Below are 27,797 nucleotides of genomic sequence, written 5' to 3'. Positions count from 1 at the left end.
TTGTAAATAATAAATTTGTAATTGTAATTAGTTTTAATTCTTTTTAAAATTATAGAAAAACTTAAATATTAATAATTAAAATACATCCCACCAAATGTCGGTCCCCGAACAATTATTCAACTTTGGAAAAAAAAATATTATTTCGAAAATAGTTCAAACACGTGTTTTATATATCACATAAAATCACACACGTTTTTCGCACACCGACTAAAAGTCCACACACACATTTCCCACATGAACAAATTTACGGCCTCAAGAGAGGCTGGGGTCAAAAATTTTGGGTGAAAAGGTTTTTTCGGCCTAAGACAGGCTGGGATTGGAGATGCTCTAAACCTCGCAAAAAGTCATGCAAAATGTATTGATCTTTGAAAAGGAAAAAATTATGAAAAATTTGGATCTTCTTCTTTCAATGTAGGTGAAAAAAATGGAGATGCAGGGGATCGAACCCTGTACCTCTCGCATGCAAAGCGAGCGCTCTACCATTTGAGCTACATCCCCTTTTGTTTAATTTAGGTTCTGAATATCTATTTCAATCCGTGTCTTTTATCTTATCTTGACAAAGTTGTCTGAACTACTTTCTTAACTTGAGAATTGAGAGATACAATCTCAGTTTCTGAAACAATTTGAATAAGTAGAATCAGTCATGGCACAACTACTTTTACCCTCTTCCTCTTCACCCCTAATCTCTTCTCCCCACAAACATTCTCCTCTAAATTCTTCTCTCTCCTCAATTTCAGGTACATTTTTCTCATTGTTTGAGTTTTTTTTCTACAGTCTGTCTCTAAATTATTGGAGTTAATACTGACATTGTTGATTGATTTTGTGTACAGCCCAAATCCATGGTAGGAAATTGTTATTTAAAGGGGTTGGATATTCTGTTCAAAGAGGAAAATCTAAGTTCCAATTCTCAGCCACAAATGTTGCTACTGAAATTAGTCCTAATGAGAAGGTTCTGATCACTACTTTTTCTTGTTTAGTTTTGTTGATGAATTGTTGATCAAGAATGTGGTGTCTAGGTCTTCTATGTTCATGGTTTCTGAACTAGGGTCACACGTGTTAGGGTTGAAAGTGATACATGATCTACGCACCCGAAAAGAAAAAATATATTTTTTAGGCTCAAACAACCTCACACGTGACTACGCGAGGACGTGTGAGAATAGTCCCGCCATAGGATAATGGTGATCTAGTAACTAGGGGTATAATTGTCTAGGTCCTCTCCGCTTACTGTTGTTGCAGTAAGTCTGAGGCCATCTCAAAAGGGTTGTACACCCCAAAGTACTGGCATCGCCACCTATAGCCCAGACTCTAAGCACTCCTCCAAGCCACGAGCTACCTTAGATCTGATTAAAATCACACGGTACTTGAATTCGATCAAATGGATCTATAAGTATGATTTCAGTGTACCTTTTATGAATTGGGTAATGACCCCCTTAATTCACTAATTGGTCTTTTTTTTTGGAGATTTTGACAATTTTAATAAGTTAGAATTGCTAAAGTTTTGATAATGGTTGTTGAATTAACATATTGTCTTCTTGAGCTATTGTGTTTTAGAATCACTTTAACAATTTAACCGATAAGAACTGCTAAATTTGAAGAAATAATATTTATCGTTATTGTGAGAAATATGGTATTGATTATCAGATAAGATGACAAAACTATGAATCTTTCAGGCTCAAAAGCTTGCCAAGGAAAGTCAGAGACCGGTATACCCATTTACTGCAATAGTAGGACAAGAAGAGATGAAACTGTGTCTTCTCCTCAATGTCATTGATCCGAAGATAGGAGGTGTTATGATAATGGGTGATCGAGGAACTGGTAAATCAACAACAGTTAGGTCTCTAGTGGATTTACTTCCCGAAATCAAGGTAGTATCTGGCGATCCATTTAATTCCGACCCCGAAGATCCTGAATCAATGGGTGTTGAAGTAAGAGAAAGTATCTTAAAAGGCGAAGAACTTTCGATATTAACGACTAAAATCAACATGGTTGATCTTCCTCTTGGTGCTACTGAAGATAGAGTTTGTGGTACTATTGATATCGAGAAAGCTTTGACAGAAGGGGTAAAAGCATTTGAACCTGGTCTTTTAGCTAAAGCTAATAGAGGAATTTTGTATGTAGATGAAGTAAATCTTTTAGATGATCACTTAGTTGATGTTTTATTAGATTCTGCTGCATCCGGTTGGAACACAGTCGAACGAGAAGGAATTTCGATCTCTCATCCTGCTCGTTTTATACTTATCGGTTCAGGAAATCCAGAAGAAGGTGAACTTCGACCACAACTTCTCGATCGGTTTGGAATGCATGCACAAGTTGGGACAGTTCGAGATGCAGAACTTAGAGTAAAGATTGTTGAAGAAAGAGCAAGGTTTGATCAAAACCCAAAAGAGTTTCGGAATTCTTATATCGAAGAACAAGAAAAGCTTCAGAAACAGATAACTTCAGCTAGGAATTCTCTTTCTTCTGTTCAAATTGATCGTGAACTTCGAGTGAAAATTTCTAAAGTTTGTGCGGAGTTGAATGTTGATGGGTTGAGAGGAGATATCGTGACGAATAGAGCAGCGAAAGCTTTAGCTGCTTTGAAAGGAAGAGATAACGTTGTTCCAGAAGATATTGCTACTGTTATTCCGAATTGTTTAAGACATCGTCTACGAAAAGATCCTTTGGAATCGATGGACTCTGGTTTACTTGTTACTGAAAAGTTTTATGAAGTATTTAGTTGAGGAAGTAAAGGAGTGAGACCATCTTCAGATGGGTATACTAGCTACTGGGTTGAAACAAAAGCATGTAATTTTGAACTTTCGATTGTGATGAATTGATATTAATACCCAATCGGAGAGCGAATTTCTATGAAAGTGATCTCATTGGATTGCCTTAATTTGCGAAAATGTGATTTATAACTCCAATAAGCAAATCTTTCATTATATTTGATACTTATAAGATGTCTGAAAACAATTATAGGTTAAAATTTAGATGAAGAATTTTATGACATTGTGGTTCCTTTTTCAACAAATTTAGGAACCCTAAAATTAGGCTTCTGTTCTAAAAAAGCAGGTGATTTCTGGTACACAACTGATGCTGCTCTTATCAATATTCCTGCAGTTAAACCCCATATAACAAATTTCTTCTTCTCTGCTTCGTAATCGAAATAATGGATCAAATATTTGTCTCCCATCCATTCTCTCTCTTCTGACTTTCGGTTTTCGTCCTAAAGTTACAAAAACTAGTCAGAAATCTGAACAAAAAAGTAGAGTTTGTTCGAGAACTAAATGGAAAAATGGGAGTCAAGTGGAGAATATAACCTTGAGAAACATCTCCAATGGAGCATCAAATATTGCTTCGACCTCGGCAGTATTGGGTACGGGCGTAAATGCTTGTTTATCGGGTAGAATGGCGATGACAGGAACCACTTTCAGGAGATGCTGCATAGGAAAAACTTCTACAAGTCACTAAAACAAGAAACATAAACTAACAGAGAACGCTTCAACCAACTGAAATAATGGAGGATTTGTAATCAAAAAGTATAACCAGTCGTTAAAAATGTATTTTTGATCAATATGTCAACAACTTTAAAAGATCGAAGGTGTGGAGAAAATTATTATATTTGTGCAGATTTAAGGAGTGTACGCGTTATCCATGAAACTCTTCCGTGATAGGGTGAAGTCTCTTTTCTTTTTTATGGCTTCATGCTAGCAATTGGATTTGAACACTTTATTCTTGGATTTTTAGACTATGATAAAATGTTAACCGACCGTTTTCTCTAAAGCATCTAATGAGTATGAGCTCCATAGATCCTGTTTAGCGGAAAGACAACCATTCCTTGCTCATTATCAGACAATCACTTATTCATAAACCTCGTGTGGGACTAACAGTTTTCATTTCCATCTCATGGAGAACCCTTTTCGCTCCGCTTAGCCCTATCCCCCTCTAAGGATATTATAGTGGTAGGTTCTATAGGAACTAGACAATCATATTTGGGGCACGACCGACTTCTTAAATTTTACATCTGTGCAAATACGGGGAGTTACACAACTATACGAAAGGACTTAGCTGATTCATTAATTTCGATCTCATTATAAAACTAAAAATATGCTCATTTCCTTTGGGGCACAACCGAAAAGGTTAAGAGCATAAGGCAAAGTTGGGCTATCAAATTAATGTTCTGATATAAACTTTTACAAACTTTACTCACCCAAACAAACATCGTTTGAATTAAAGTTGTAATATCAACCATTATAAACTATACCGAAGAACATCAAGATAAACAAGCTTCCAAAATGAATTCATAACATCACCGATTACAAACCTTACAAAATTGCACCTAGTAGTAATTCTATATCAACCCAACCCAACCAAAAATTTAATTCCTTTTTCATTTTTTTCTCGACTCCAACCGAAATTTCCTCAAAGCTTGTAATAGCAAAAGATGGTTTTTTTTGTTAAACAACTAAAGATGGATTATGCATCAAAATAAACTATATATTTGATGTAAATAAGAAATCAAAAACCCATTTCCCCCTTGAATTGAGCTTAAAATTCTTCAAAATCTATAGAAAAAGAGGGCCTTTTATGCTAAAAACACAAAACTCATTTTTTTTTCGAAACTTGTTCATATAAAATTCTTCAAAATGCATCATCATACAAAAATGAACATTGAAATTTTGAAGTTAACCTAAATAAATAGAAATACCCATAATTCAATTAGTCTCATACCTTAGACAAGAAGGGTTCAAGAACAGTGACAACATTAACAAGTGAAGGATCCAACCCTATCTCTTCCTGAGCTTCTCTTGTTGCTGTCTCTGCATCATTTGCATCTCCTTCATCTGCTTTTCCTCCTGGCAATGATACTTCACCTGCAAAAAAAAACCTAATTCATTCAATTCACCCCCAAAATCCCAGAAATGAAAAAAAGGGGAGTTAATAAACCCTAATTGACTTTAAATTGAATGACCCAAATCTCATAAAAATGACCTGAGTGAGTAGAGAGGGTTGAAGAACGTTTTGTTAGAATAACCCTAAGATCCCCACTATCATCTTCAAATAGACAAACAAGAACAGCAGCTCTTTTACTCTTGAATTTTTCTGGGTCAACAATTGGAGTTGAAGATTGAGCAAAACCCACTTGAGAAACGAATTTTCCACCACTTTGTTCTTCAATTTCATCATCGTCGAATGAAGAAGGAGGAGGTTTATAGAGACGAAGTTGTTGAGCTAAGATTCTAAGTCTTTGAGATCCTCCTCTGTTAAAGAGTGAATTTGATTCCATTAGGTTAGAGAGAGAATTGGGTGATGGAGAAGGTGGAGTGGCAGCCATTAATAACCTTCGTTTGAGGGATGATACTGAGATCAGAGAGTAGCTGAATCTCATTGATTAGTTTGAGGAACAGAGGAGAGAGAGAGAGACGGTTGATCTTAACTTACCGTTCATAATAGCGTAATCATGTTGTTAATCCTTATTTTACGCCGAATAACAATGTGTAGTTTGAGGGTGAGTTGAAAACAAATACTCTCTCCCAACAACAGCAAAGTAGACGTGTCTTTCAAAAAAAAGAAAAGAAAAACAAAGTAAACGTGTAGGATAAATTTTATTTACGTGATTGGTGGTTCTCATGATTTCGATTTACAGAGTCTTAAATCACGACAAATACTAGTTCTTTTTGTTCTGTGACATCGCTTCTTCAAAAAAATGGTGTAAGTCTGAGATAAAGAGCGATTGTATTGATATGACGATACTACATCAATCATGTAGCAAATTCATTGCGAGAGGTCTTCAGTATAGGCACGCAATCCGTGTCTCTTACCAGATGATCTGAAAAAGAAAATCCAACTAAGAGATCAGAAGATTGAATTATCGAGCTTCACCCCACTCACCCACTCTAAGTGCAAGAATGTTGGATGAACGAATTTAGTTTGACAAATGATATTTTGTCCGACCACTATTCGAGATGAATCCATTCTCAAACAACTGAAGATATTTTAGAAAAGAAAAATATTTTAAAGATGTGATGTCACTGCTCACTTACATTAATTATACCATTAATGGGAGCTTTGCATTTTGGTTGGGAAGTCTCTTTATCCCTTTCACTTCTTATCACTTTTACTTCATTTTTCGAACTTTTATAGTACCAGTTCAACAAAAAAAAAAAAACTTTTATAGTACCAGCCAACTTATTATTCACCTGAGTCACAAGTCTATTGCCATCCTCCTTAAAAAAAAAAGTATATTCATCAACAAATATATCAAATTACCTCTTAACAACCAAAATAGCTTGCAGTAAGGATTATTTTGGTTGAATAACACAAGACGTTTGTGAAGAACAAGGGGCTGGGTTGCAGTGTCTTGTCGTGACAAATTAATAGTATAAATTATTGCAATCGGTTTATATACAGACCATGCCATCTCAAGTGGACACTCCTTGTAGTCACTTTGATTTGTTTATAAACGAAACAATATAACAACTAAAAAGAATAAAACAATCGATAATAAGATTGTCGTCTTGCTTGTAATGGACTACCATGGATATCAAAACACGATCCATAAAATCAAGTAACCACAAAGTCTTAACACGAGAAAGAAAAAACAAGGGCCCCGCTTAAGGGGATACCAATTTTTTTTTTTTGTTAAAGACAGGGAATATCAATTTAATTGCAAGAGTACGAATATTTGAGGGGAAAAACAACAATAAATAATTTTTATTAGGGCTGGAGTCGGCTGAACTATTGGGATTAGATGACTTTATATTGGAGATGGATTGTAGGGTTTTGTGGGAGTTTCTCATAGATGCAGATCCGACGGTCCCGTGGCGCTTGATTCCCCACATGCACGAGCTACGTGGATACGTGTCAAACTTCAACGTCCACTTCTTATGCTGTAGAAGAAGTGCGAATGTACTGGCCCATGAATTAGCTTCTTTAGCTTTAACCCCTGTAACTCAGCTCTAGTGCTATTACACCCCTGTGGCTTTTGTTCCTTTTGATGATACTTTCTATTTGATAACAATGAATGGTTATGGTATTATTTTACCCTCAAAAAAAAAAAAAAAAAAAAAGAATTTTTATTTTGTCTGAAAATTGAATGGCTTGATCCTACTTCCTCTTCTCCATCTTCACCACCACAACCGTCATCTTCACCACCACAACTGTTTTGACGACCAAGTTCATTCCGACGACATCCACCACCTTTATTCTGACCACAGGCCGTCCTCCACACCACCATGTTTTTGTTCTTTCTCTAGTCCCCTCTTACTCTGTTTCAGTCTACCTCTCCTCTCCTTTTACACCTTGGACATTACAACCACCACAAATATACAACTTCATTGTATAATAAGTGAGCCCATAACACATCTTTTATCAGGGGAGACTTGTAACTACTAGTCAAAAGTTGCTAACTGCAACATCCAAAAATCTTCCCTCTTCTCTGTGGCGGAGCGATTTCCGTTTTGGTGGTGGCGTCGCTTGATTTTGATTCTCATTCTCTCTCTACGTCTATGTGAAGTATAACCCTCGCCGGATCTGGCGAGGGTTTCCTCTATATCTCCCTCTATCTCCCTTAATTATATTTCTCTTCCTCTTCAACCCTAAACCTAAATTTCAAACACACTTCATTCTCTTCTCCTCAATCAGATCTACCTTCTAATTCTAACAAAACAACTTATTCTTGAGTTGCCTCTCTTGAAGATTACAGCAAGAAAGGATTTCAGGAGATTTCCTCATGAACGAACTTTAGTTCAATTTTGTGAAAACTTTGGATACTCTGGATCAGTTATTGGGTTAAGAAACATTGTTTTCTTTCATCCTGGTCAGGTAATTTCATTCAATTATGATCTTTATCATGGAAGAAATTAGGTTTTTACAGAGTCTGTTAACGGGGGTTTGTGGTGTTTAACAACAATGGTGGTGGTGGGTTTAGTGTGTTTATGGTGGTTCGTTTGTGAATATTTTGGTCCATATTTGAAGACAATATGAATGTGTTGTTGGAGAAGTGGAGGCGTCGATGTTGATGAAGAGGCGACTGGTTTTCTTTGGTGGCGGCGGTGTTCCGGTGATGGTGGCGGTCTTGTCGGTGAAAAAAGGCGATTTTCCGGCGGCATTGAAGGTTTACCGGCGATGGTTATTTTAGTTTTTTTCAGTTATTTTTGTCGGATCTTTAGGATCCTTTTGTCAGATCTTTAGGGTCTCTTTTATCGGATCTTTAGGATCCCAATAGTGTCTGTGTCTAGTCCAATTTCTCCCCCTTTAGGAGGCATTTGCATTTACAAGTATGTAAATAGCATTACGTATCCGAAAGAGAGCAATAACAATTATCATCCTTGTATCATTGTGATTTTATCACTATTAATGGATATGTATCCCTTGGATTCAAAAAAAAAAAACACATCTTTTATCAAGGAAGAATGGTTATTACAAAAAATTTAGTACCAGAGGTGTTAGAAAAAGTCAAGAACAGTCAACACTTCGTTGTCTAAGTGGTTGATAGTGTTGACATAAACTCCAAAATATCTGAAATCCTAAGTTCAATTTTCAGAGGAAGTGAAATCCATAATTATTAAATTTGTTGGACTTTAGAACTCTATGTTGTTTGTAGTCGAGTTCCAAAAAAAAGAAAGTTAACAACTAAATCTAAGTTTTAAAAGCGCCCGCTATTAATGATAAAGACGCCTCCCTCAAGGCCAAATCTGAGGGGTAATTTGGGAGGGAAGGAGGCGCTTTTAATACTTACGAGTGGCGCGTTTACAACTCTCCTAGTCGTTATCGCCGTGTCCGAACGTTTCATGTATTATACAATCACTAGTAATGGAGAGATATAGAAGAGATCTTGATGATTTTCTTCTCTCTTTTACTTCCCTCTTCTGCCGAACATTGAAACCTAATTCAAACTTCTTTCTCTCTTTCTCTCTCTAAATCTGCATGAACAAACCCTAATTTCTTATTTTTATTTATACCTCCTTCATCTATCCGTTTGCTCTCTCTCTTCTTCAGAAAGCTTACGATTTCAAGCCCTAAATCGCCCGAGTCCGACACCGTTTCAGACCGTTCCAACTCGTTCTCCCCATTTTCTCTCTCTGTTTGATCTTTCTGTTCCTCTTTCTTCCTGTTTGTCTAAATTGAATGGTGGAAATCATCAATGGAGTTACGTTTCTTGATTTCCCGATTCGTCATAGAAGTTTCTGTTGGTGTTTGAATTTAAAAATTGGCGCGTGTTAACAGAAAAAACACACGTAGCCCTAGAGAGAGAAATTTCCCGTTTTTCTCATTGTGAGTTTTCTCTTTCATTCAATTCTGAATTAGTTCTTCTCATTTCTCCATTTCGTAATTGGGTTTCTCTCCCGCTTGTATTTCAAAACTAGGGTATTAACTAAAATTGGTGAATTTGATTTCTCGACCAAACTAGGGTTTTCAATTATGTACTCTGAAAGTATGAATTTTGACTCTTATAGTAAATTATGACTTAATGGGTGTTAAATAGGGGAGTTAGTAAGTTCAAGATTGAATATTTGTTGATAACTTTCATTTTTAGTCTATTCAAGATTGAATCTTGGTGGTGGTTGTTCTGAAGCATCTATGGGATTGGTATGATTGATGAGATGAGTGGACATGAGTAGGCTGACAATTAGGCCTCGTCGTGTCGACATTCACAAGAAGCTTCAAATTTTTAAATCTGTTAAAGAATTCGAAAATGATAAGAATATTTCAAGAAGTAACTCCCAACTACTCCATCTTAGTCAAGAGGTAATATTTCTTTGAAGGATCTTCAATGTCAATTTCAATATCTTGTTTCTTCAAGAATCCTTTTGCGTTTATTGATTTGATGGGTTAAACACCTAATTTATGCAATCAATAAGTTTCTTGAATGTTTGGAATATATATCATATTATTGTGCAAAGTTTGTCTGTCTTTATAGAACTCTAAAGTCTTATGAAATTGGTCTTACAGGTTCGCCGAACCCGTAAGGAATTTCTTCCTACTCCGGAGTTTGTTATTGTGGATACATATGAAAGAGATTATACCCCGACCTTCGCTCAACCGACATGTTATTTACGTGGGAGGGGAGGTTGGTTTTCAAAGCACTTTTACCATTACCAGTTTCTATAACTAGCTTAAACTAATGGGATACAATTTGCAGCAAGGGCTGAGATCGGAGAATTTGTTGAGTATGATTTGGACAACGAGGATGATGATTGGCTTCAAGAGTTTAACAGTGAAAGGAAGATTCTTACGGCTGAAAAGTAAAATTTTGCCCTTTGGTGTTTGATTGTCATGTTTTATACACTATGATTCACTCAGTTGTCAAAAATAAAGTTACCGTCAAGCTAATATAAATGCATTGGTTAATTAATAAGCACTTTGAAAATTTCTTAAGCAAACTACATCATAATGTAAAATATTAAATTAGTAATATGTTGAGTATGTGATGTTGATAAATGATATATGTTCAATGATTATCAACATATGTTTGTTAATATAGGTTTGAGAGCTTTCTTTTTAAATTAGAAGTCTTGGACCACAAGACCCGAGAAAGAGCAGGAGTCAAAATTCCTCTGGGTTCGCCAGTTCCGGCTATTCTACAGCAAATTGCTGCCATCGAGGTGAACTTTGATTTCATGTTCTTGTAACAAGAGTTAAATTTGATCTCATTTTGGATATAGAGTCATATTGCTTTAGATTCTGCAAATGCAGTTGGTTGGCCGAGGGCAGCTAGTAGAATTTGAGTTCCTCTGTTAGTTTACATGTGGGAAGTTGAAATTCATATTGAGAAGTGATGCATGAACTGCTGAGATAGTTACAAATATTGGAAAGCTAATGCTTTAAAATAGTGACCATATTCTCAGAGCACCCACTATTCATTATCTTTTTATGATAATAAATTGCAACAAAAATCTAGTTTTCTCACTAAATCTCTATATAATCACTATAAGCTATTGCATAATTTATTGCATGAAAAGATAATCACTATGAGTTGACATTTTCACTTGAGTGACTCTAGAAAGCACACTAAGGAAAAAGGAATATACAAAAGAGGCTTTAGCGTTTAATTTTCTTCCCACACTCCATACATGGTGGAAACTAATGGACTTATGTGAAAGTATTGTTCACAATCTTGGAGAACGGTAATGAATCTATAAAATCATGACGGCAAGCAAACGATTATGAATCATGTGCAGTAGTAGTTTCCCAAATGGTCAGACAGTTATTAATTATGTGCATTAGTAGTATCGATCATTTAAATCCACCACACTGTAGAACAAACGATAATGAATCTATGAAACCATGACGGCAAGCAACCGCAATAGCGATTGTGCTATGTTTGTTTGGATCTCACACAAAGTAAATCTTTTGGCGTTGTTATTGATTTCCTTCGTAGCTGATATTGTTAAAACTCTTATTTTGGTTGAGAGACATCGATTTACATTTAGTCTGACTGGTTACGATTCCTTATACTGCAGCTCCTGCAATCGGAATCCATTAAATATGCTGTTTGCCGGTCTGTATATGACTACTGGAAAGCAAAGGTACCAAGTAACATTATACTATATGCTACTCCGTGTGCTGCTTTTATCTTCTACTTATGTACGTTGATGAATATCGTGATAAATTGCGTGATGAAAAGGCGACATACACGTACGTATAGACCCTCAGTGTTGTTGATTCTTATCCATTGTTTCTTTTCTTTTCTAACAGAGAGATCGGTTGCAAAAGCCTATCCTCCGCCGGTTACAGGTAATTTCCATCACATGTTTATTATGAGATTCTACTCCTGAATCAGAGTCCAATGAGCAATTGTTGACTGCATATGAATTTAACATTGACTTCTTCTCCATGCAAGCCTCCTCCACCAGAAAATGACGCTAATCCTTACACTGCATTTAGGTCAAGGGAGAAAACCCACCGTATGCACACAAGAAGAGTATGTGTAACTCCCAGTTTTTTTTTGTTTATCTTTCTGCTTATGACAATTTTTTGTTCGGTTAAGTAAAATGAAAACAGATTGGTTTATTCTCGTGTAATCCTGTCTACCTTTTTAGATGCAAAGGCGGGAAGCCAATGTTCAGTCGTTTGAAAAGCTACGTCAGGTAACAATGAAAAATTGTGTTATTTTCCAGGAAAGCTAAATCTGTTATGCTTTGTGCTATGTCATTATTTGTTATATGGCTATACCTAGTGATCACCAACTTATACGTGAGAAGGCTAAACTAGGTATATTGCTGCTTAAACAATAGTTGCACGTGGACAAAAAGTCACATGTATTTTTTCTAAATATTTTACTTGATATGACCATAATACCCACTGTTATCTGGTACGTGGTACACTACCATGTAAGTATCCAGTATGCTAGGGGTATACTTTCTCGGTACAACATTTTCAACACGCTAATTTAGGGCTATTGGATCGCGAACCCACCCATAAAGGGTACGGGGAATCGGGTATGCGGTGCGCAAGGGGGAGGAGAGTATCTGGTAACGTTATTTGTAGGGGTCTAGCAATGTGAAGTTTGAATCACTGGTAACACCAAAGACAAATAAAAAAATGATTCCAGTCCACAAGGGCAATTCTGCTCGCGAACTTGTCTGATTGGTTTTTATTGTTGTTATCACGAACATACCTTTAGGACAATAAGAGTGTTAATTATTGATTTCTGTCATCTTCACGTACTCAGGTGAGGGACAACCTGGATCAAGCCAAAACATTACTCGAAGCCCTGATTAAGGTACCCTTTTATCTCTTGAAGTAATTTGAAATCTCTTCTTCATTTTTTAGTGTCCTCAAGATTTTATTAAGAGAGTGGCAAAACATTGGTCGCAGAGGGAGGAGAAGAAACGAGATATTATGCAGGGTGAAGTTAGCCTTCAGAAGATCCAAATTAAGTACAAGGTATGCCCTTGATGTATTGTTTAGTCTTGCTTTCGTTGGCCCTTTGCCCTGGTTATATTATTTTTGTTTAGATACTAATGCTTTTATTCATTTATTAAAATACTTCTTCAAGTCTTTTCTGTGTAGTGTTTCTGCAAATCCGTACAGATTTTTTTTTAACTCGGCCTACTGAGTATAGGGCTTTCCATTTTTAATGTTGCATGCAAAGTTCTTGATGGTGCAATATGTATGCTCACGATGATTGTTGGGGTTTTAGGTTGTTCTATATGGAGTCCTCTTGTCATGATCTTAAAAACTTTGTTGACCCTCAAACTGAAACCCACAGTTTTATGTTTATTTTGACCTTTCATGAAAAATAATCAAGATAGTAGAAGGCCAAAAGGCTAAAATAAGTAAGGTATTAAAAGGAACTTCGTATGAAGTTTCTCCTCCTGTACCACTTGGAAAGATGTGGTATCGAGACAATCTCACTAGATCCATGAGTGAATTCTGTTGGAGATTGCGTTCTTTAACAGTATAAAGCATCCTATGAATCATTGTCAGCATTTTAATAGGTTTGTTTACATTCTTTGTGAAATATGGGGGATTGCGCATAAACGTATCTCTTTTAGCTGTACCTAAAAGCTTATTAAAATTTGTAAGTTAGTAGGTAGTCTTTGATTTGTTTACAGTAAGATCGCCGTTGGTTAACAAATTTCAATATATCCTCGCGATGTGACTCAGATTTTTGAAGATGGCTTGCCACTTATGGATTACCCATCAAATTCCTTATCCTCGGATAAATCTATCGAATGTGAGCCTCGTACTCAACCCACTGCAGCAGAGAATCCGCAATATATGGATCCGAAGATGATGGAGATCCCAGCAGGTCGGGACGACAGACGAACTCCTCCATCTCAAGGATGGCTCCAAGAAAAGGTTTGCATATTTTACGTAAAACTCGCCAAATGTAAAGCTTTTTGTCGATTTACACAAGTTTAAACATTATGCTATAACTAAATTCCATTGTGAACTCCACAACTTCGCTATTTGCTCATGCATACTTATTTTTTCCGATTGAAAACTGATTCAGGATCCGAGCGAGGAAGTTTTATTGTTTACAAGACCTCTAGACCCAGATAAGTTGTCCAGTGCAGGAATTGTGCCACCATCAAATCCCTCAACAACTGAGAATGGCGGAGCAACTTCACCCAAACTCTGTTTTCGTGGACGGATTGGCAGAGGAGGTAGAATAGTTTTTGATCGCTGGAACCCAATCCTGCAAACTCCAATCACTTCTGATACGTCTTCTCTGTATGTTACACCAAATTTTGGATCTTTACCTCATGATGGTTGAATTACTAGTTATCCTACAAAATATTCATGACTCGGTCAGATACTGCTGCTGATATTGAGAACGATAACGATGGTGATACTGCTGCTGATAATGAGAACGATAACGATGGTTATAGCTGTGGCGACGGTGATGATGGTTGTAGTCTTATCCTGTGCTGCTGTCCCTGCCAAGTCTCTGTACAAACACAGTCATCTTCTTTTTGAAAATCTAACTTAGAATTATAGAACCATGACCACCACCCTTCTTGGGTGAAAATTTTGATATGCTATTCTAGATAGTTATTTTCGTCGGTGAAAAGTGGTAGAAAACAAGAACAATGTTGTGGTTTTGATTCACATGTCAAGTGATTGAACATAATCGAGTTGGTTCTACAATTATTTTTGTACTGAAGAGGTTTACATGAGTTATACAAGCAATATACTTGATGTACTTATCTTATTCTTTTGATGTACTTTCAACAACGAAGAGTTTGCATAATTGTTAAGAGCAATCATCACCAAGGAGACACCGAAAATGGTCACTATATTTCAAAAGAACAAAAAAATCTATAATTTGAAGGTCATAGCTTCTCAATCAACATAAAATCGAACGAGACATATGAAAACTTGAGAAGAAACAAAAAAAAGAATAGTTGATCATAGGACGTCTCAAAGATTTCGATTCTTCTTGAATTTCCTTGGTTCCTTTCCTACCTCACTCAACTTCCATTCTGTAGCAACCTGCAAAACCAGTGGGAAACTAAAGTTGCTTTTGTCTTTCTCACATTGTCTGAATTTGACTCGACTGAGCCTGAACTGTTTGATTTAAGCGGATGTAAAATCAGCCCAAATCAGTCACTGAGACGAGTCAGACAAAAAACATCCTAGATAGAAACTGATGAGAAAAGAACAAAGAGGCCTTACATCCACAATGTGGGGTGCGAGCCTTGCACTTGTAGCCCATGGACCGATATTTGAGTTGAGGTGCTTGGGAATGGTCACATATATCTCTAGCTCAACACTGAAACACTAGGCCCCTGCCCATTTGTTTCACCTCTATATGGAAAAAGTTAAGTTCGGTCTTTAACTTTCAATCGGACATGTGTGGGTAGTACTTACAGAAGTCATTTACATCATCTTGTTTTTGAATTTTATCGTTCAAGTTGGAAATGCAGAGGAAAAGTCTTTCATAAGCCGAAGCCATTTTAGTAGCTGTGAATAACTTCAAAGCTCTATCTCTAGCTATCTCCCCTTTCTTCTCCAAATCTCCTATCCCATCTCTCAAAACCCGAAGAATCGCCTTCTTCAAAGAAGCAACCGTGGGTGAAAATGTGTAACCTATTTCCGGCCCAACAATCACAGAGCCCGTTATGCTAGCGAATCTCGTAGCCATTACTGGTTTACCCGAAAGCATCGCTTCTAACAATGTATGATCTAAACCTTGAGATCTAAGAGTAGGATTAACGAATAAATCGAGTGAATTGTAAAACTTAGCTAATTGGGTTTGTTGTAATGGACCCAAAACTACTAAATTCAATCCGATTTCTTTATATCTAGCACCCCAAGGTCCATCTCCAGCTACCAAAACATATAATCTTTTTCGAAAATTCTCATGTTCGGCGAAAATCTGACTTAGAGCTTCAAACATGATTGGATGTCCTTTATCTTTTACTAATCTCCCAGCCATACCCAATACAATCAAATCTTCAGATTGAGGAAGCCCAAACTTCTGTCGAAAATCCTTCCTATCATTGAAGTTTGGCTTGAAAATTTCCTCATCTACCCCATTAAGAATAACATGAACTCGTTCTTCTGGTATCATATAGATCCTTCTCAATACATCTCCACAATGATCACTAGTGGCAACATGGTGTGAATAACTTGGAAAGAACTTCACTTCTTCAACAACTCGGATAGATCTTTCGGTTAATGCATACGAACGTGGTTCTTCGGGTAATCTAACCATTTCTTGAATGATATCAGAATGAATGGTTTCATAAGCAATCCCATGCCAAGAAACAGCCAAGTTAGTAACATTTCGAGCTCGGGTATGCATTAGACCAACGCTTTCCGTATGAACCACATCAAATGGCTTTCCAGATGAATTCTGAATCTGAAATTGCTTCCAGACTATTGCTTGGTCTAGATAACCAGCTGATGTTGGCTTAGAGAGATGGAAGTTCATATTAGTATTCGGATACGTCGGAAATGAAGCATTCACAGAGGAAGTTGCAGTGAAGATATGAAGTTCATGTCCTCTTTTAGCTAGAGCAAGGTGAAGAGTTAAGGCGTGACGTTCTAGTCCCCCGGCGAGATTCTTGTGAGGCCATTTCTTGACGAAGAGCGCAATTTTAAGAAGCTTTGGAGGTGGTGATTTGTTCCAAGATGAGAAGGAAAGATGATTCCAAGCTGAAGTATATGTGAGAAGATTAATGGGTAATGGTGGTAAGATTTGATCTTGGGCTAGATTTGTATTAAATGAATACCAAGAAGGATAGAAGTGAGACCAATAGACCAAGGAAATGGAAGAGATGAGAGAGATGACAAAGAGAATGTAACAACAATGGCGAAAACCGGGACAAGTCGACGACTGATCTTTCGCCATTGATGAACACTAATGAGGTTGTATGAAGATGGGTAAGAGAGAGAGAGAGAGAGATGAAGTTAAGATTGTTAATGAGAGATTTGAGGAAGTTTTAGGACTAATGCACATGGATTTTCCACTGATTTTGGGAATGATAAAGAAAGTCAAAACATTATAGAGATGGGTTCATTAACTTCAACCAAAAAAGTATCAATAGAATATGAAAGTTTTGTCATTTTGCTTTGAAATCACAACTAAAATCAATACTTGAAATTTCAGTAAACATTAAAGAAAAGAACCCACAAATATATTAAAGTGATTAAAATTTCATTGAAAAACTTAAACAAATCAGACTTATCTTAATGGGAACCTCTGAATCACTATTAAATTGTTAGTGGGGCTATAAATTTTGATAGACATTTCCAAACACAATAAAAAAACCACAAAATTTGTGAATCTAAACATGCTTTTTTTTCATTTTCAAATGAGAAGACTACGACGAATGGTGGCTTTTTTTTCTTTGTCTGAATTCGATTCGTCTTGATTCAAAGAGACCTAAAATCAACCGAAATCAAACACTCAATTATCACCGCTTCAGATAAAACACAAACTTGTTAAAATTTTAACAAGTCAATTCACACCTTGAGTCAGATTTCAAATTTGATTTTTGTGTTGTTTCTTTTTTATGTTAAAAACTGCATATACAATTGTTTCAAATTCTCCATTAAAATTGAAAAAAAATAACTACACATGAGAGAAACAACACTACCCAATATCTGTGGTCATAATGTGAGAGAATGAGTGGGTATAAGATCATACATTTATGGGGCTTTAGGGTTTTGCCTAAACATATAAATCAAAATGTTTAAAATAAAGAAAAAAAAAAAAAAACTAAAAATAATATCGCCGCTGCCGGGGATCGAACCCGGGTCACCCGCGTGACAGGCGGGAATACTTACCACTATACTACAACGACTTGTTGTTTATAAAACTAATTGTTTTTTAAATGTAATTCAATTGTACTCATATAGCTATCTAAATTGTACTCCCTCAATAAGGATCCAAGAACATATAATTGAAGTGTTACAAATTGAATCTATGATTCATCAAAAAAAAAAATTGAATCTATGACTTCTTGTATATTATAAGATGTGCCGAGCTAAAAGCCAATGCATTTATATTGTGTTCCTAAAGTAGTTTATCTATAGTCACACATGTATTGTTTTGGAGTTTTCATCCTAAAGGCCATGACAAAGTTAGGTACACACAAAATGTATTGAATATGCCATGATGTTGTTAAGATCTCACAAAAGACGTTGTCACCCTCATACGAAAATGAATGTGTAATTATGAGCCTCTTGTCGTCAATTATTTATGTCTATAACTATAAGTATCTCAATGTCTCAAGTTAAAAAAAAAAAAAAGTATCTCCATGTTTCTAAGTGGGGTAAGATGACCTTGGAATTATATTCTAATTTTTTATGGAATACAAGATATACATTGAATGATAAAATATACCTAAAACCTTATCTAATGATCATAACTAATCGAGTCACACATACGGGCTACATGTTGGGATAAGTCTTTTTTATTTTATCTTTGTGGTCCATTGGTATCCCATCTAATTTGGTGGGATGGGCGGGTTTATTTTTTCGAACTTCAGCTGATTCATTTTTCTTAATGTTTGCGATGATCTCAATTGTGTATAAATTTATTGGGATTCCCACCCATATAAAAACCAATACTTCGAGTTTCCTTTGGTAGTATATTGTATGTGTCTATCGACTAGGGAGACCAGGATATCAGAGTTTGCAAACATATATTTAATAAATTTTCTTAAGTGTAGGCTAGTTCCAACTTAGCCCCAATTTGCGAGCAACTAGAAATTTGGCCTCTATATTTGTCAAACATTCAATTTTGGCACTCTAAGACCATGACTTCGGTTGTGAAAAATTTAACAATCATTGTTTTATTTTTCTTTTATCTTTCTCTTGAAACTGTTTATCTCATGTCCTTTTTTAATCTAATAGTCGAAATGTGTCGCAGGTAACAACCGACTGACCAATGTAGATGTCTAGATGATCTTCAACAATTTTCTTTTAATCTTCTTTTGTTTGAATAAAAGTTTATGTTCTTCTTCTTAACACAACAATCTCAACAACACCACCACCATCATCATCGTAATCATTATAATCATCTCTCTTCAAAGCTCCCTGTTCTAAAACTTCAGAGTACAAATTTTTTTCTGATGGTGCCAATGGCTAGCCTATGCTGACCGTCTTTTTCGACAAATACAAAAGAGAAAAGACATGGATGATTTTTTGTTGAAATGACCGGTAAGAAATATATGATTGATTTTTGAGTTCGACTGGCGAGATCATGGTCATAAATTGAGAGCCAATAGTCTAGTTGGTCACATATTACATCATTTTGGCGGGGGCCTTTAGCCCCTTCCAAATTAAAATTAATCCTAAATATTCATTTAATTATACTTTATCTTGATAATTAAAGTTAGCTAACAAAATTGTTCAGACCCAAAATATGAATATCTCGCAAAATAATAAAAGTAGGTCATTTCTTACCAGCCCAAATCAGATTATCTCATCATCACCAATTTACCACTGAGAATATCTCCAAATTCGATCACTTTCTCTCTCTCTAAAATCTCCCATCAAAAGTTGGGTAAAGGATCGAATTAGGTTTTATTATCTTCTTCATTTTACCTATATAGCTTATTAGATCATCTCTTTCTCGCGGAATCTGATCTTCCCTAACTCAAAATTGATCTCATCAGGTAATCATCGAGTTATCATACTAAATTCATGGGGTTTTTCCTCTTTTTTCTCGTTTTTGTTAGGTTAACTGCTTATCTTTCTCTTTTACTCTACTTAAAATTGATATCTGCTTGAAAAATCATCTAAGTCTTTGGATTCTGTTACGTGGGTTTTCGTTTAATTCAGTCTGGACTTGCCCTAGGTTAACCAAGCAAAAAAAAGATTCAGTCTTTGGTTCCCAATTGAAGCAATAAATAAACAAAATCCCTAATTTGATTAGCCTCTCTTATTTTTTATTACAGGTAAATGAGTTTCTGGTTTTCCTTCTATGATGGAGTTCTTATTGTTAATTTTGTTAAGTAATTTTAGGTATTTTGTTTGTTTTCATCTTCATTTCATGGAACTAGAGTATGAAATCGGGGGAAATATAGTAAATTGCTTCATGGGTGTGTTTTATATCTCTATAATATCTAAGAATTTTGTGGATCTGCATTTTCTTGTGAGGGTTTGTATTATAAATTATGTTTGCCGATTAGAACTGCAGATTTTAGTTTCTCATTTCCTTTCACGTTTCATGACAAATCAAAGCTTGTTATTGTTTTTGACATTTTTTTCACCTTTTTTGGGGTTTCCAGTTTATATGAAGTTATAAATTGGATGACTCGGAAGACTAAGTAGTAAGCGCCTTTCAACATTAGCCATATCGTAAAGGCGTAAGTACATGCCCAAGTTCTGAGTGCTGAATAGTGAAAGCTTAGAATTCTTCTTGTCTAAGATGTTTTACAACATTGAATAGATGGGGCGGCATATTTGAAATCCATTGGGTTGTTGTTCTGCTTGCGTAGTCGCATTATATGGCTAACGATTTTCTTGAGGTGATTCTCATCATATAGACATATAGATCATGTTGTCCCGATGGCTATCTCCACGTGGAATCTTTGATTACTATTTTATCCACCATATTTTTTATTTATCTCCTTCACTCCTACTCTGGTAGTAGGTTATCAGAGTCCTAGAAATGATGCCCGGGTGATTGCTTTTAGCAAGTTTATGTAAAACTCTGTTGATACTACATGTAACCTGTGTTGTGTTAAGTGCTGCTTAGTTCAAATATAATGTTTATTAGTACATAGCTCGAACAAAATTCAATATTTTATTTTTATTTTTTGAACGAGGCTCTGTTTTAAACACTTGAACTTTTATGCTCATATTCTTTTCTGTACATATCATGTTTTACTTGGCTGGATACATGATGTCTTTGTTTAGACATTACATGAAAGCATTGAAGAGCCATCTAAGTTCTGGATATTGAGAGCTGTTTTTCATAATTAACTTGAGCTTTGAGCTAGTTTCTAATCAAACTTGTGGGTCTTTCCTTATAAAACTGATTTCATAAATTTTTTAAGGTTATTTTGGTTTTTGCGTTTCTAATGGGTTCTTCTGATTATTAATCTCAAGCTTAGATGCAGTTCGACTCATCCTGTTTCTTTGATACCTCAGGATTTTGGTTTAGTTCTTTTCAAAGTGATGACTTGCTAGCAGTAAACAGATCTGTGCAGTTTCAGCTTAGCCACAACTTTTTGTTCTTAAAAATGCACGGTAGATTCCGCAACCCCGGCAATGGAGTTAGATCTGGTTCATTTGGAATAGAAGGTTCAATTAGGGCACCAGGCTTGTATAATGCAGATTATCGAAACTTTAACCGTGGCTTTGGCCGTGGTTCAACCAACAAATCTTTCCCACCAGCTCAACCACCACAACCACCACAACCACCATTGCCACCTCGAAAAACTGACATTTTTATGGAAGCTGGCCGTCTTGCTGCGGAATACTTGGTTTCCCAGGGTCTCTTACCTCCTAATGTGCTCTCTGAAAATTCCCGAAATGGTAGTCTGAATAATCAGATTCGGGAGTCTCAGGATTTGAAGAACCAAGATATTCCTGCCGAGAGCAGAACACCAGTTCTTGGTCGTTTGGGAAGCGTTAATCCTGAAACAGGTCTGGGTGGGAAAACATCACAGGATGAGTTCACAGATGCAGGGTCTGGAAGAGGAAGGAAACAGATTGGATCATTTAGAAGTTATAGCTCAGATTGGAGCAGAGAAAATGGAAATGCTGCACCTCAGCTGGAAAAAACTAAGTCATTTTCTGATGTTGAGGGCGAGAGTGATATTGGTTCTGCGAAAAACGAAGAACAGCAAGTTGGTGTGGATACTAGTATTAAGGGCCTTGTCGAGTTCAATAGTACTCCTCCGAAAGGTGAAGATGGAGGTGAGTCAGAATCTGAACGAGAAAATGCCGAATTCGCCAGTGGCATGGGTTCAAAGACTAGCTCATCCAGCACAAAAGAAGAAATCCATACTGAGACAGATGGTGAGATTTCTAAGGGTTCTGATGATTCTAAAGTTTTGAATATGGAGAATGCAGAATTGGAGGATAAGATGAGTGACGAAGAAATAGGTGAACAAGGGAAAGTTGCGGAGGATATTGCTGTGCAGTATACTTCAATGGAGGGTGAATCAACTAACAAAAGTGGCAGTGATTTATTACAGTTATCTGGCTTTGCCAAGGTACCGACTAGAGTTCGTTCTTCTTTGTCGTGCAAGGCTTCAGAGGTCAATCCAGTTCCCCCAACTGATGATGAGAACAAATCTGATATTGCTCAACAAGAAGATACGAAAGCCCCCATTGAAGAATACAATTTTCAAGAAACTTCAACTTCATTGGAAAATCAAACTCAAAATTCACAACTCATCGAACCTGAGATTTCTAAACCACAGTCCATTCAGACTAAGGAAGAAGAGAGAGAAGTGGATGCTCAGTTTGCAGTGGAGAGTGACAATAGAATTGTTGAACAATCTTTACCTGGTGGATCATTCATTTACGACAAAGATTCGAGGCTGAGTCCCTCTGGCGTTGAGGGTCCCAATTCTCAAGTTAAGGATATAGGTGAAAATTCTATGCAGAACGACGTAGATATGGAAGGGACTGAGAATCCCAGAGAGTGGTCTTCATCTTTGGTTTCAGACGCTCATGAGTTTCGGAGTTGCAGTTCTCCAGTTAAGGAGAGAGGTGAAAAACGTGCTATTGAAAATTATACAGAAAGGGAGGTGACCAAGAAACCTAGAGAATGGTCTTCATCTATTGTTATAGATGCCGATGAGTACTTCAGTAATCAGAATTTTGATGCAATGCCTTCTAATGCTTATCAGGAGAGGTTTACCCATGAAGAAGACATGGTCAAGCCCACTGATCAAGAGAAGTTGGTGGATGTTGCCTTTTTTCCAAAAAGTGAAGCTGAATCAGGTATGGACTTGAAAGAAGAAAACCACCATTTTCAAAATTCTTTTAAGATTTGTGACCTTAACCTTATGGAATCTTCTGATATGACTGAGAATCCTGATAATGATCCAGTTCTTGACCTTCCTTCTACTTTGGAAGTGAAAAAGGAAGTACCAATGGATATTGATCAGTCAATAAATAATAACTGCACTAGATCCAACGAATACAGTAGACAAACAATTAATGGTAAGGAGGTTATAATTGTTGATTTGGAAGACGACTCTCCAAGTGAAAATGCAGCCTTTGATACTTCAAATAGAAGGTAATCTTTTTGTATAAATAACTTGTCCTCTTCACCTTTTAATTACCGTATTTCTATTGGTGTCCTTCAATTTTGAATTTTGGTTGCTACTTTAGTTTTCGGTCAACATTATTTATTATGTTTTGTCCTGTCAAGCACCTATCTTGGGGATGCGGTTACAAAGATGCAGGTCTCGGGGATTCATGACCTATAACGATAAAGTTTTGCATGTTGTTAAAATTTGTGATGTGTGCGATATACTGATGATTCTGCATTTCTACACATTTTGATATAAATTATAATAGTTGTGAAAGAAAAATTTGCATTTTTAGAATTATCAGTTAAAGGAAACATGTCGCAATCTTCTTCAAGTTAAAGGAATTCTTTGCCAAAAGTTCCTTAGAATTGAACTCCAGGGATTCTTTGTAGTATCGAACAAGGGAATTTTTTTGCTGAAATGGATGTGAATATCCAAGAATACCCACATCGATTATGTATCCAACTCGGGTAGTCGGGTGCATCACCCACTTTTGTTATTTGTGCTTCAGTGATTTCGTCATGGACACTTATTAACTGGTTTTTTTTACTTCATCATGCAGTACTGATGATTTAAATACCTAAATATTAATTTTTTTAATTATATATACCTTTTTTCTTTTTTTGAATTTTGAGTTATATCCAGTAGATATGCCATGACGCTCTTGCATTTGACTACATAAATGTTATCTAACAAATAAATCGAAAAATATGACTACACAGGAATGAAAGTGCTTATACAGGCATGGGTAATTTCCCAAACAACACTGGAAATACTAGTGACCTTCCCGATGGTCAGGATGGTTATGGACTTATGATCTCTGAGTTGCTTGGAAGTGATCTCCCACCTTGTTCATCTGTTCCAACAGGCATGAATGCACTGCAAACTGACATTGGTCTTCATAATGAAGAGGTATAGTACAACCACAAAAATTTCTTAGTTTTTTTTTGTTTCTACTTGGTTCTAGGAATTGACAAAAGTTTGATCATTTTTCTTGGTCATTTCTCACATTTTCAGGGGATTCTTTGTGATGATGATCCAATATACCTATCTCTGGGAGATATACCGGCACTAAGTATGCCTAAGATCTAGTTTCCTTTTCTATCATTATACTTTATGGTTTCATTTGCCTAGGGTAATCTATTATCTCTGTGAATAAACTTTACTATTTGATCTCTCATTCACCTCTTTAGCCTTTGCTTACATCCCAGGCATACAATCCTATGATCTACAGTAGATAAGTAGATGTATTTCAGATGCAAAACCTTTTAATAGTCCATTTAAAGGCTTACAGGTATTCTCACATGCGTTAAATAATTAAAAACAAAATTTTTAAATTAGTGGGCGAACTGGTGATAATAATGGGTTATGGTTTTTGTTTTCTGATATTATAAACAAAAAATACAAAAGAAGTATTCCTTTAGTAACATACAATTTAATAGAAATATTAGAAGTCAATGCAGGTAGTAGTCTAGCAACTTCTCATCATGTGTCCTACAGAGTCATTATTCGATTACTGAGTGCTGCCTTAATAGATGTGAATAATACTGAGAAAACATACAGCAGTAAACACTCTTTGAAACCCTTGTAAGCAAAAGCTGCAAATCATTCACTTCCAATGTGAAACTATATTAAGCAAACAAGAACAGATTAAGACGATAATTGTAAATGTTTGTGCTACCCTTTTAGGTAACAAGAACAAGATCCGTATACTAAATAAAATCTAAAAATTCATTTTTGGAATTGTGCAACAAAAGAAACAGAAAAACTACTTCACTTGGGAATTATCTACCATAAATATATTAGCAGAGAGCCAGAGAGGAAATTAGTTTGTGGAATATAAGTTGTATGAACATAGAAACTATAAAACTTTGACGTCAACTCGGAAACTATCTGACTGCTTATACAAACAGAGAAATTCAAAGATTTTAAGTGCAACGGGGTGAAGTATACCTCTGCCAATGATGTACTTTAGAGTATCACACACAAACACACATGTTGCTTTTGGCCAACGTTGTGTTATTAGGATCATACACTTTAGGTTCCCTTCCACCAATGACCAGGGTATGAATGATTTTTTGTAAAAAGTGTGTGAGAAAATGGATTAGGACCACCGTGGACCACTTTGAGAACAATCTTAGCTATTCATAGGAAGAAGCTACAAACATCTGGTTCGTTGCTTTGTATATATGATTAGCATTTTTCTCCGGTTTTTGTCAATCCTTTTCTTTGATATGTTCTCCGCTCCTTGAGGCTGCCAAAGTACAACGTAAGTTTCTTCTTTTGAAGCACCAGTAGCCTATGCTTGTTCCGACATAGATCGTCCATAAAACCAAGTTGCTGAGTCTTTTGATGGGAAATCTTCCCGCACGGTGCGCAGGACACTGGATTAAGATGAGAGGTTCACCACCACATTATTGCTTAGAAGGGGAACTCACCCTATTTGTAGATTAGCACATGTAAATCACCTTCGGGCCGTGTTTGATATCCCAACTATAGTGATGTTAATTGTGGTTACATCCATAATTGGTTTGTGCGATCCTTTTTCTATTTCGTATTTGTATGGGTATCCGCTAAGCCTTCGATTTACTTGTTATTTATCCATGATAGGTTTTCCTTGCAGGTCTTGGTTTCCAATTTTATGACTCTCGGTTTTTATTATAAACTAGCACACGTGCAAACGCGATGCGCCTGCAATTCAACTAACTGAATGGCTTAGTAAATAACTTGTCCTCATAAACTACTTTGCATATTTTAAATTCTTGTAATACTAATGAGTATTGAGTAATAACATATTCTAACCTCGTTTCTTCATTCAATACCATTATGCTGCAAAACAAGAAAAAACTGAATCCAGCCTCTATCCTTAGTGATTATTCAATTTCAGCATCCAGCATATCGGGAAACTCCTTTTTAGCAATTTGCCTCCCCATTGGATACTCAATACTTCAGGTACCCGCAACAAACACTCGGATATTCTTAGGGGATACTATGTGAACTTATACTCGTATTAGGATACTAAGAGATTGTAGGTTGACATCTTTTGTGTTTAGTGTAACTGGTTGGTCCAAAAGTAAAGAGACGGTCAGTGGAAATTGAAGGACCTAATAACTTTGAGAAGAAAATATATATTTTTTAAATCGTATCCTCGTACTGGTCATTTCCACTTTTTTGTATCTGACACCTTGTAATGATTTCCAATACCGGTACCATTAGGAAAGTAGTTTTACAGTAGAGAGTATTACAAGTTATGATGTATAGTTCTCGTATAAAATCTTAACGTGGTTGCGTCCATGTCTTCTTTTTTACATCAAGGGCATAGTGGGACATACTTTACCGTATGTGGAAGGATGCGTTCTTGAAATAGTTATTCTCTTGTTCCATCGCTAGGCATCATGATTATACACTACTTGTGATGCTTTGGTTGGCTAATGACTTTTGTTCGGTGAATACGTGTCTTGAATATGTTTCAAGTCGAATTTATATATGAGAAATATGGGTTATTCCGATATGCTGGATGCTGAACTCAATTGAAAAACTGATCTTTTTTCATGCTACTACTCTTGTCTTATACAAGACAAAATATTGCTATGTTGTGAAAGTTGACCTTCTTAATTGCTTTTTTTTTCCTTGTATTTTTGTTTTTTAACAGAGTAAGTTACCACGATATTGCGTTCATTTATATCAAGCACTTATTTGTGCACCTTCTCTCTCTAATTTACATGTCTTTTTCGTAGGTTTTCAGGGAGTCTGGAACGACAAATCCTTCTGATGGAAAACATCAAGATGCGCCAAGACTTGGATAACATCCTTCTCATGGAATCATGTAATTGTTTCACTTCCATCCAGGCATTTGATTTTATCTAACTAGATAGAGAAACCTTTAGTTATATATTATGGTAATTAATACTGCTTAAGTTATAGTAATGGAGGTTTTAATGTTGTAGTTATCTTCCTAGTTTAACCTCCTTTTTCATTTTTCAAGTAAACTTGATGATTGTTCGTTTCAAATGCTATCTTATCATATGTTCGAAACAGCCATTTTTGTTCACTACTTCCCACCTTGTCTTATAGATGACATTGCAGATTATAAGTGCAAATTGGTTCTCTTCACCTTTTCTTGGCAAATGAGAAGATGGGTTGATCTCATTATCTCATCTTATGATTTTAGTTCTGAAATGTGGCATAAATTCCAGCACAGACTGAGGGTTTAGTTTAGAACACATCTTATGTTTTATATCCATTTGTCTCTATAAATGGTTGTGTTCTTATTATTGTTTTAAGTGATCACTGCTGAAATTATAAAATTCGAGAGTTTCTGCATAATGTTATATCTTGTAATTGAGCTTGTTAGGGGAAAATCGGAGGTTTTATCAGTCGAATAGGTTAAGGAATAGATCAAAGTGATTAACCGATCATAAACTAGTAGTTCCTACTATGGTTTAGACAGTTGTTTGTTATTCTTATGAAATTTTGGGTCTTGTTATTTGCTTGGGTCATTGATTGCATCTCATATAAAGTTGGGAGGTTTTATATACATGAAAACTACTAGACATACAAGGTTATACGCTCATAACACTGGTAACACGTTTGTACTATTTACACACCTTTCCCACTTTTGGCGGTAGCTTTTAG

General features: G+C 36.0%; 5 protein-coding genes and 2 non-coding genes across 35 annotated transcripts; 3 read left to right on the top strand and 4 right to left on the bottom strand.

Annotated features, from left to right (window-relative positions):
- Positions 1–414: 414 nt before the first annotated feature.
- LOC147536445 (magnesium-chelatase subunit ChlI, chloroplastic-like) lies at positions 415–2,852 on the top strand. The gene is made up of 3 exons (XM_086641285.1): positions 415–737; positions 831–949; positions 1,671–2,852. The coding sequence occupies exons 1-3, from the start codon at positions 644–646 to the stop codon at positions 2,718–2,720; spliced, it is 1,263 nt and encodes a 420-aa protein (XP_086497411.1). The 5' UTR covers positions 415–643; the 3' UTR covers positions 2,721–2,852.
- Positions 426–498, bottom strand: TRNAA-UGC (transfer RNA alanine (anticodon UGC)). Its single transcript has one exon. It is a non-coding gene; the product is annotated as a tRNA-Ala (tRNA).
- Positions 2,853–2,890: 38 nt separating the features above from the next.
- LOC147536444 (nudix hydrolase 15, mitochondrial-like) lies at positions 2,891–6,093 on the bottom strand. The gene is made up of 4 exons (XM_086641286.1): positions 4,972–6,093; positions 4,711–4,853; positions 3,300–3,419; positions 2,891–3,205 (listed from the first exon to the last, which is right to left on the bottom strand). Exons 1-4 carry the CDS (start codon positions 5,366–5,368, stop codon positions 2,981–2,983), a joined length of 885 nt encoding a protein of 294 aa, XP_086497412.1. The 5' UTR covers positions 5,369–6,093; the 3' UTR covers positions 2,891–2,980.
- A 2,651-nt stretch (positions 6,094–8,744) lies between these two features.
- On the top strand, positions 8,745–14,644 carry LOC147536443 (uncharacterized). 3 transcript variants are annotated; one of them, XM_086643565.1, is made up of 13 exons: positions 8,763–9,255; positions 9,528–9,729; positions 9,934–10,051; positions 10,124–10,226; positions 10,466–10,586; positions 11,445–11,510; positions 11,680–11,718; positions 11,825–11,905; positions 12,024–12,071; positions 12,656–12,706; positions 12,802–12,870; positions 13,594–13,788; positions 13,943–14,644. In XM_086643565.1, the coding sequence occupies exons 2-13, from the start codon at positions 9,595–9,597 to the stop codon at positions 14,204–14,206; spliced, it is 1,290 nt and encodes a 429-aa protein (XP_086499691.1). In that variant the 5' UTR covers positions 8,763–9,255; positions 9,528–9,594; the 3' UTR covers positions 14,207–14,644. The 3 variants fall into 3 exon arrangements, with proteins under 3 accessions (XP_086499689.1, XP_086499691.1, XP_086499690.1); XM_086643564.1 differs by having other exon boundaries at positions 8,779–9,255; positions 9,518–9,729; XM_086643563.1 differs by having other exon boundaries at positions 8,745–9,729.
- LOC147536441 (UDP-Glycosyltransferase superfamily protein) lies at positions 13,819–17,859 on the bottom strand. The gene is made up of 2 exons (XM_086643561.1): positions 15,109–17,859; positions 13,819–14,925 (listed from the first exon to the last, which is right to left on the bottom strand). The coding sequence occupies exon 1, from the start codon at positions 16,787–16,789 to the stop codon at positions 15,275–15,277; it is 1,515 nt and encodes a 504-aa protein (XP_086499687.1). The 5' UTR covers positions 16,790–17,859; the 3' UTR covers positions 13,819–14,925; positions 15,109–15,274.
- On the bottom strand, positions 17,673–17,744 carry TRNAD-GUC (transfer RNA aspartic acid (anticodon GUC)). The gene has a single exon. It is a non-coding gene; the product is annotated as a tRNA-Asp (tRNA).
- Positions 17,860–19,137: 1,278 nt separating the features above from the next.
- Positions 19,138–27,199, top strand: LOC147536440 (uncharacterized protein At4g26450). Of its 27 annotated transcripts, none has more exons than XR_015225449.1 (8): positions 19,186–19,562; positions 21,043–22,848; positions 22,957–23,146; positions 23,885–24,074; positions 24,180–24,297; positions 25,786–25,880; positions 26,004–26,114; positions 26,900–27,199. XR_015225449.1 is itself a non-coding variant. In XM_086641279.1 (6 exons), exons 2-6 carry the CDS (start codon positions 21,135–21,137, stop codon positions 26,932–26,934), a joined length of 2,187 nt encoding a protein of 728 aa, XP_086497405.1. In that variant the 5' UTR covers positions 19,148–19,562; positions 21,043–21,134; the 3' UTR covers positions 26,935–27,199. The 27 variants fall into 27 exon arrangements, 8 of the variants coding, with proteins under 8 accessions (XP_086497403.1, XP_086497401.1, XP_086497405.1 ...); XR_015225444.1 differs by having other exon boundaries at positions 19,257–19,562; positions 24,180–24,237; XR_015225442.1 differs by lacking the exon at positions 26,004–26,114 and having other exon boundaries at positions 19,142–19,562; positions 24,180–24,237.
- Positions 27,200–27,797: the final 598 nt, after the last annotated feature.

This window comes from Eschscholzia californica, unplaced genomic scaffold (assembly GCF_041429995.1).
Source record: "Eschscholzia californica isolate CP2 unplaced genomic scaffold, dmEscCali1.0.p SCAF_5, whole genome shotgun sequence".
Classification (NCBI taxonomy): Eukaryota; Viridiplantae; Streptophyta; class Magnoliopsida; order Ranunculales; family Papaveraceae; genus Eschscholzia; species Eschscholzia californica.
The sequence above is the reverse complement of the archived record's forward strand: the minus strand, read 5'-3'. Positions and strand labels throughout refer to the sequence as shown.

What these genes read in the sequence shown, in the direction of transcription:
- LOC147536445 (XM_086641285.1), top strand. Translation starts at nt 644, where the DNA reads ATGGCACAACTACTTTTACCCTCTTCCTCTTCACCCCTAATCTCTTCT. An exon ending in TTCTCTCTCCTCAATTTCAG is followed by an intron (nt 738 to 830) that starts GTACATTTTTCT and finishes TTTTGTGTACAG; the next exon opens with CCCAAATCCATGGTAGGAAA. An exon ending in AAATTAGTCCTAATGAGAAG is followed by an intron (nt 950 to 1,670) that starts GTTCTGATCACT and finishes TGAATCTTTCAG; the next exon opens with GCTCAAAAGCTTGCCAAGGA.
- LOC147536444 (XM_086641286.1), bottom strand. Translation starts at nt 5,368, where the DNA reads ATGAGATTCAGCTACTCTCTGATCTCAGTATCATCCCTCAAACGAAGG. An exon ending in AACCCTCTCTACTCACTCAG is followed by an intron (nt 4,854 to 4,971) that starts GTCATTTTTATG and finishes TTTTTTTTGCAG; the next exon opens with GTGAAGTATCATTGCCAGGA. An exon ending in CATTGGAGATGTTTCTCAAG is followed by an intron (nt 3,206 to 3,299) that starts GTTATATTCTCC and finishes TTGTAACTTTAG; the next exon opens with GACGAAAACCGAAAGTCAGA.
- LOC147536443 (XM_086643563.1), top strand. Translation starts at nt 9,595, where the DNA reads ATGAGTAGGCTGACAATTAGGCCTCGTCGTGTCGACATTCACAAGAAG. An exon ending in AGCAAATTGCTGCCATCGAG is followed by an intron (nt 10,587 to 11,444) that starts GTGAACTTTGAT and finishes CTTATACTGCAG; the next exon opens with CTCCTGCAATCGGAATCCAT. An exon ending in CTATCCTCCGCCGGTTACAG is followed by an intron (nt 11,719 to 11,824) that starts GTAATTTCCATC and finishes TCTCCATGCAAG; the next exon opens with CCTCCTCCACCAGAAAATGA.
- LOC147536441 (XM_086643561.1), bottom strand. Translation starts at nt 16,789, where the DNA reads ATGGCGAAAGATCAGTCGTCGACTTGTCCCGGTTTTCGCCATTGTTGT.
- LOC147536440 (XM_086641275.1), top strand. Translation starts at nt 21,135, where the DNA reads ATGCACGGTAGATTCCGCAACCCCGGCAATGGAGTTAGATCTGGTTCA. An exon ending in TTTGATACTTCAAATAGAAG is followed by an intron (nt 23,147 to 23,884) that starts GTAATCTTTTTG and finishes ATGACTACACAG; the next exon opens with GAATGAAAGTGCTTATACAG. An exon ending in TTGGTCTTCATAATGAAGAG is followed by an intron (nt 24,075 to 24,179) that starts GTATAGTACAAC and finishes TCACATTTTCAG; the next exon opens with GGGATTCTTTGTGATGATGA.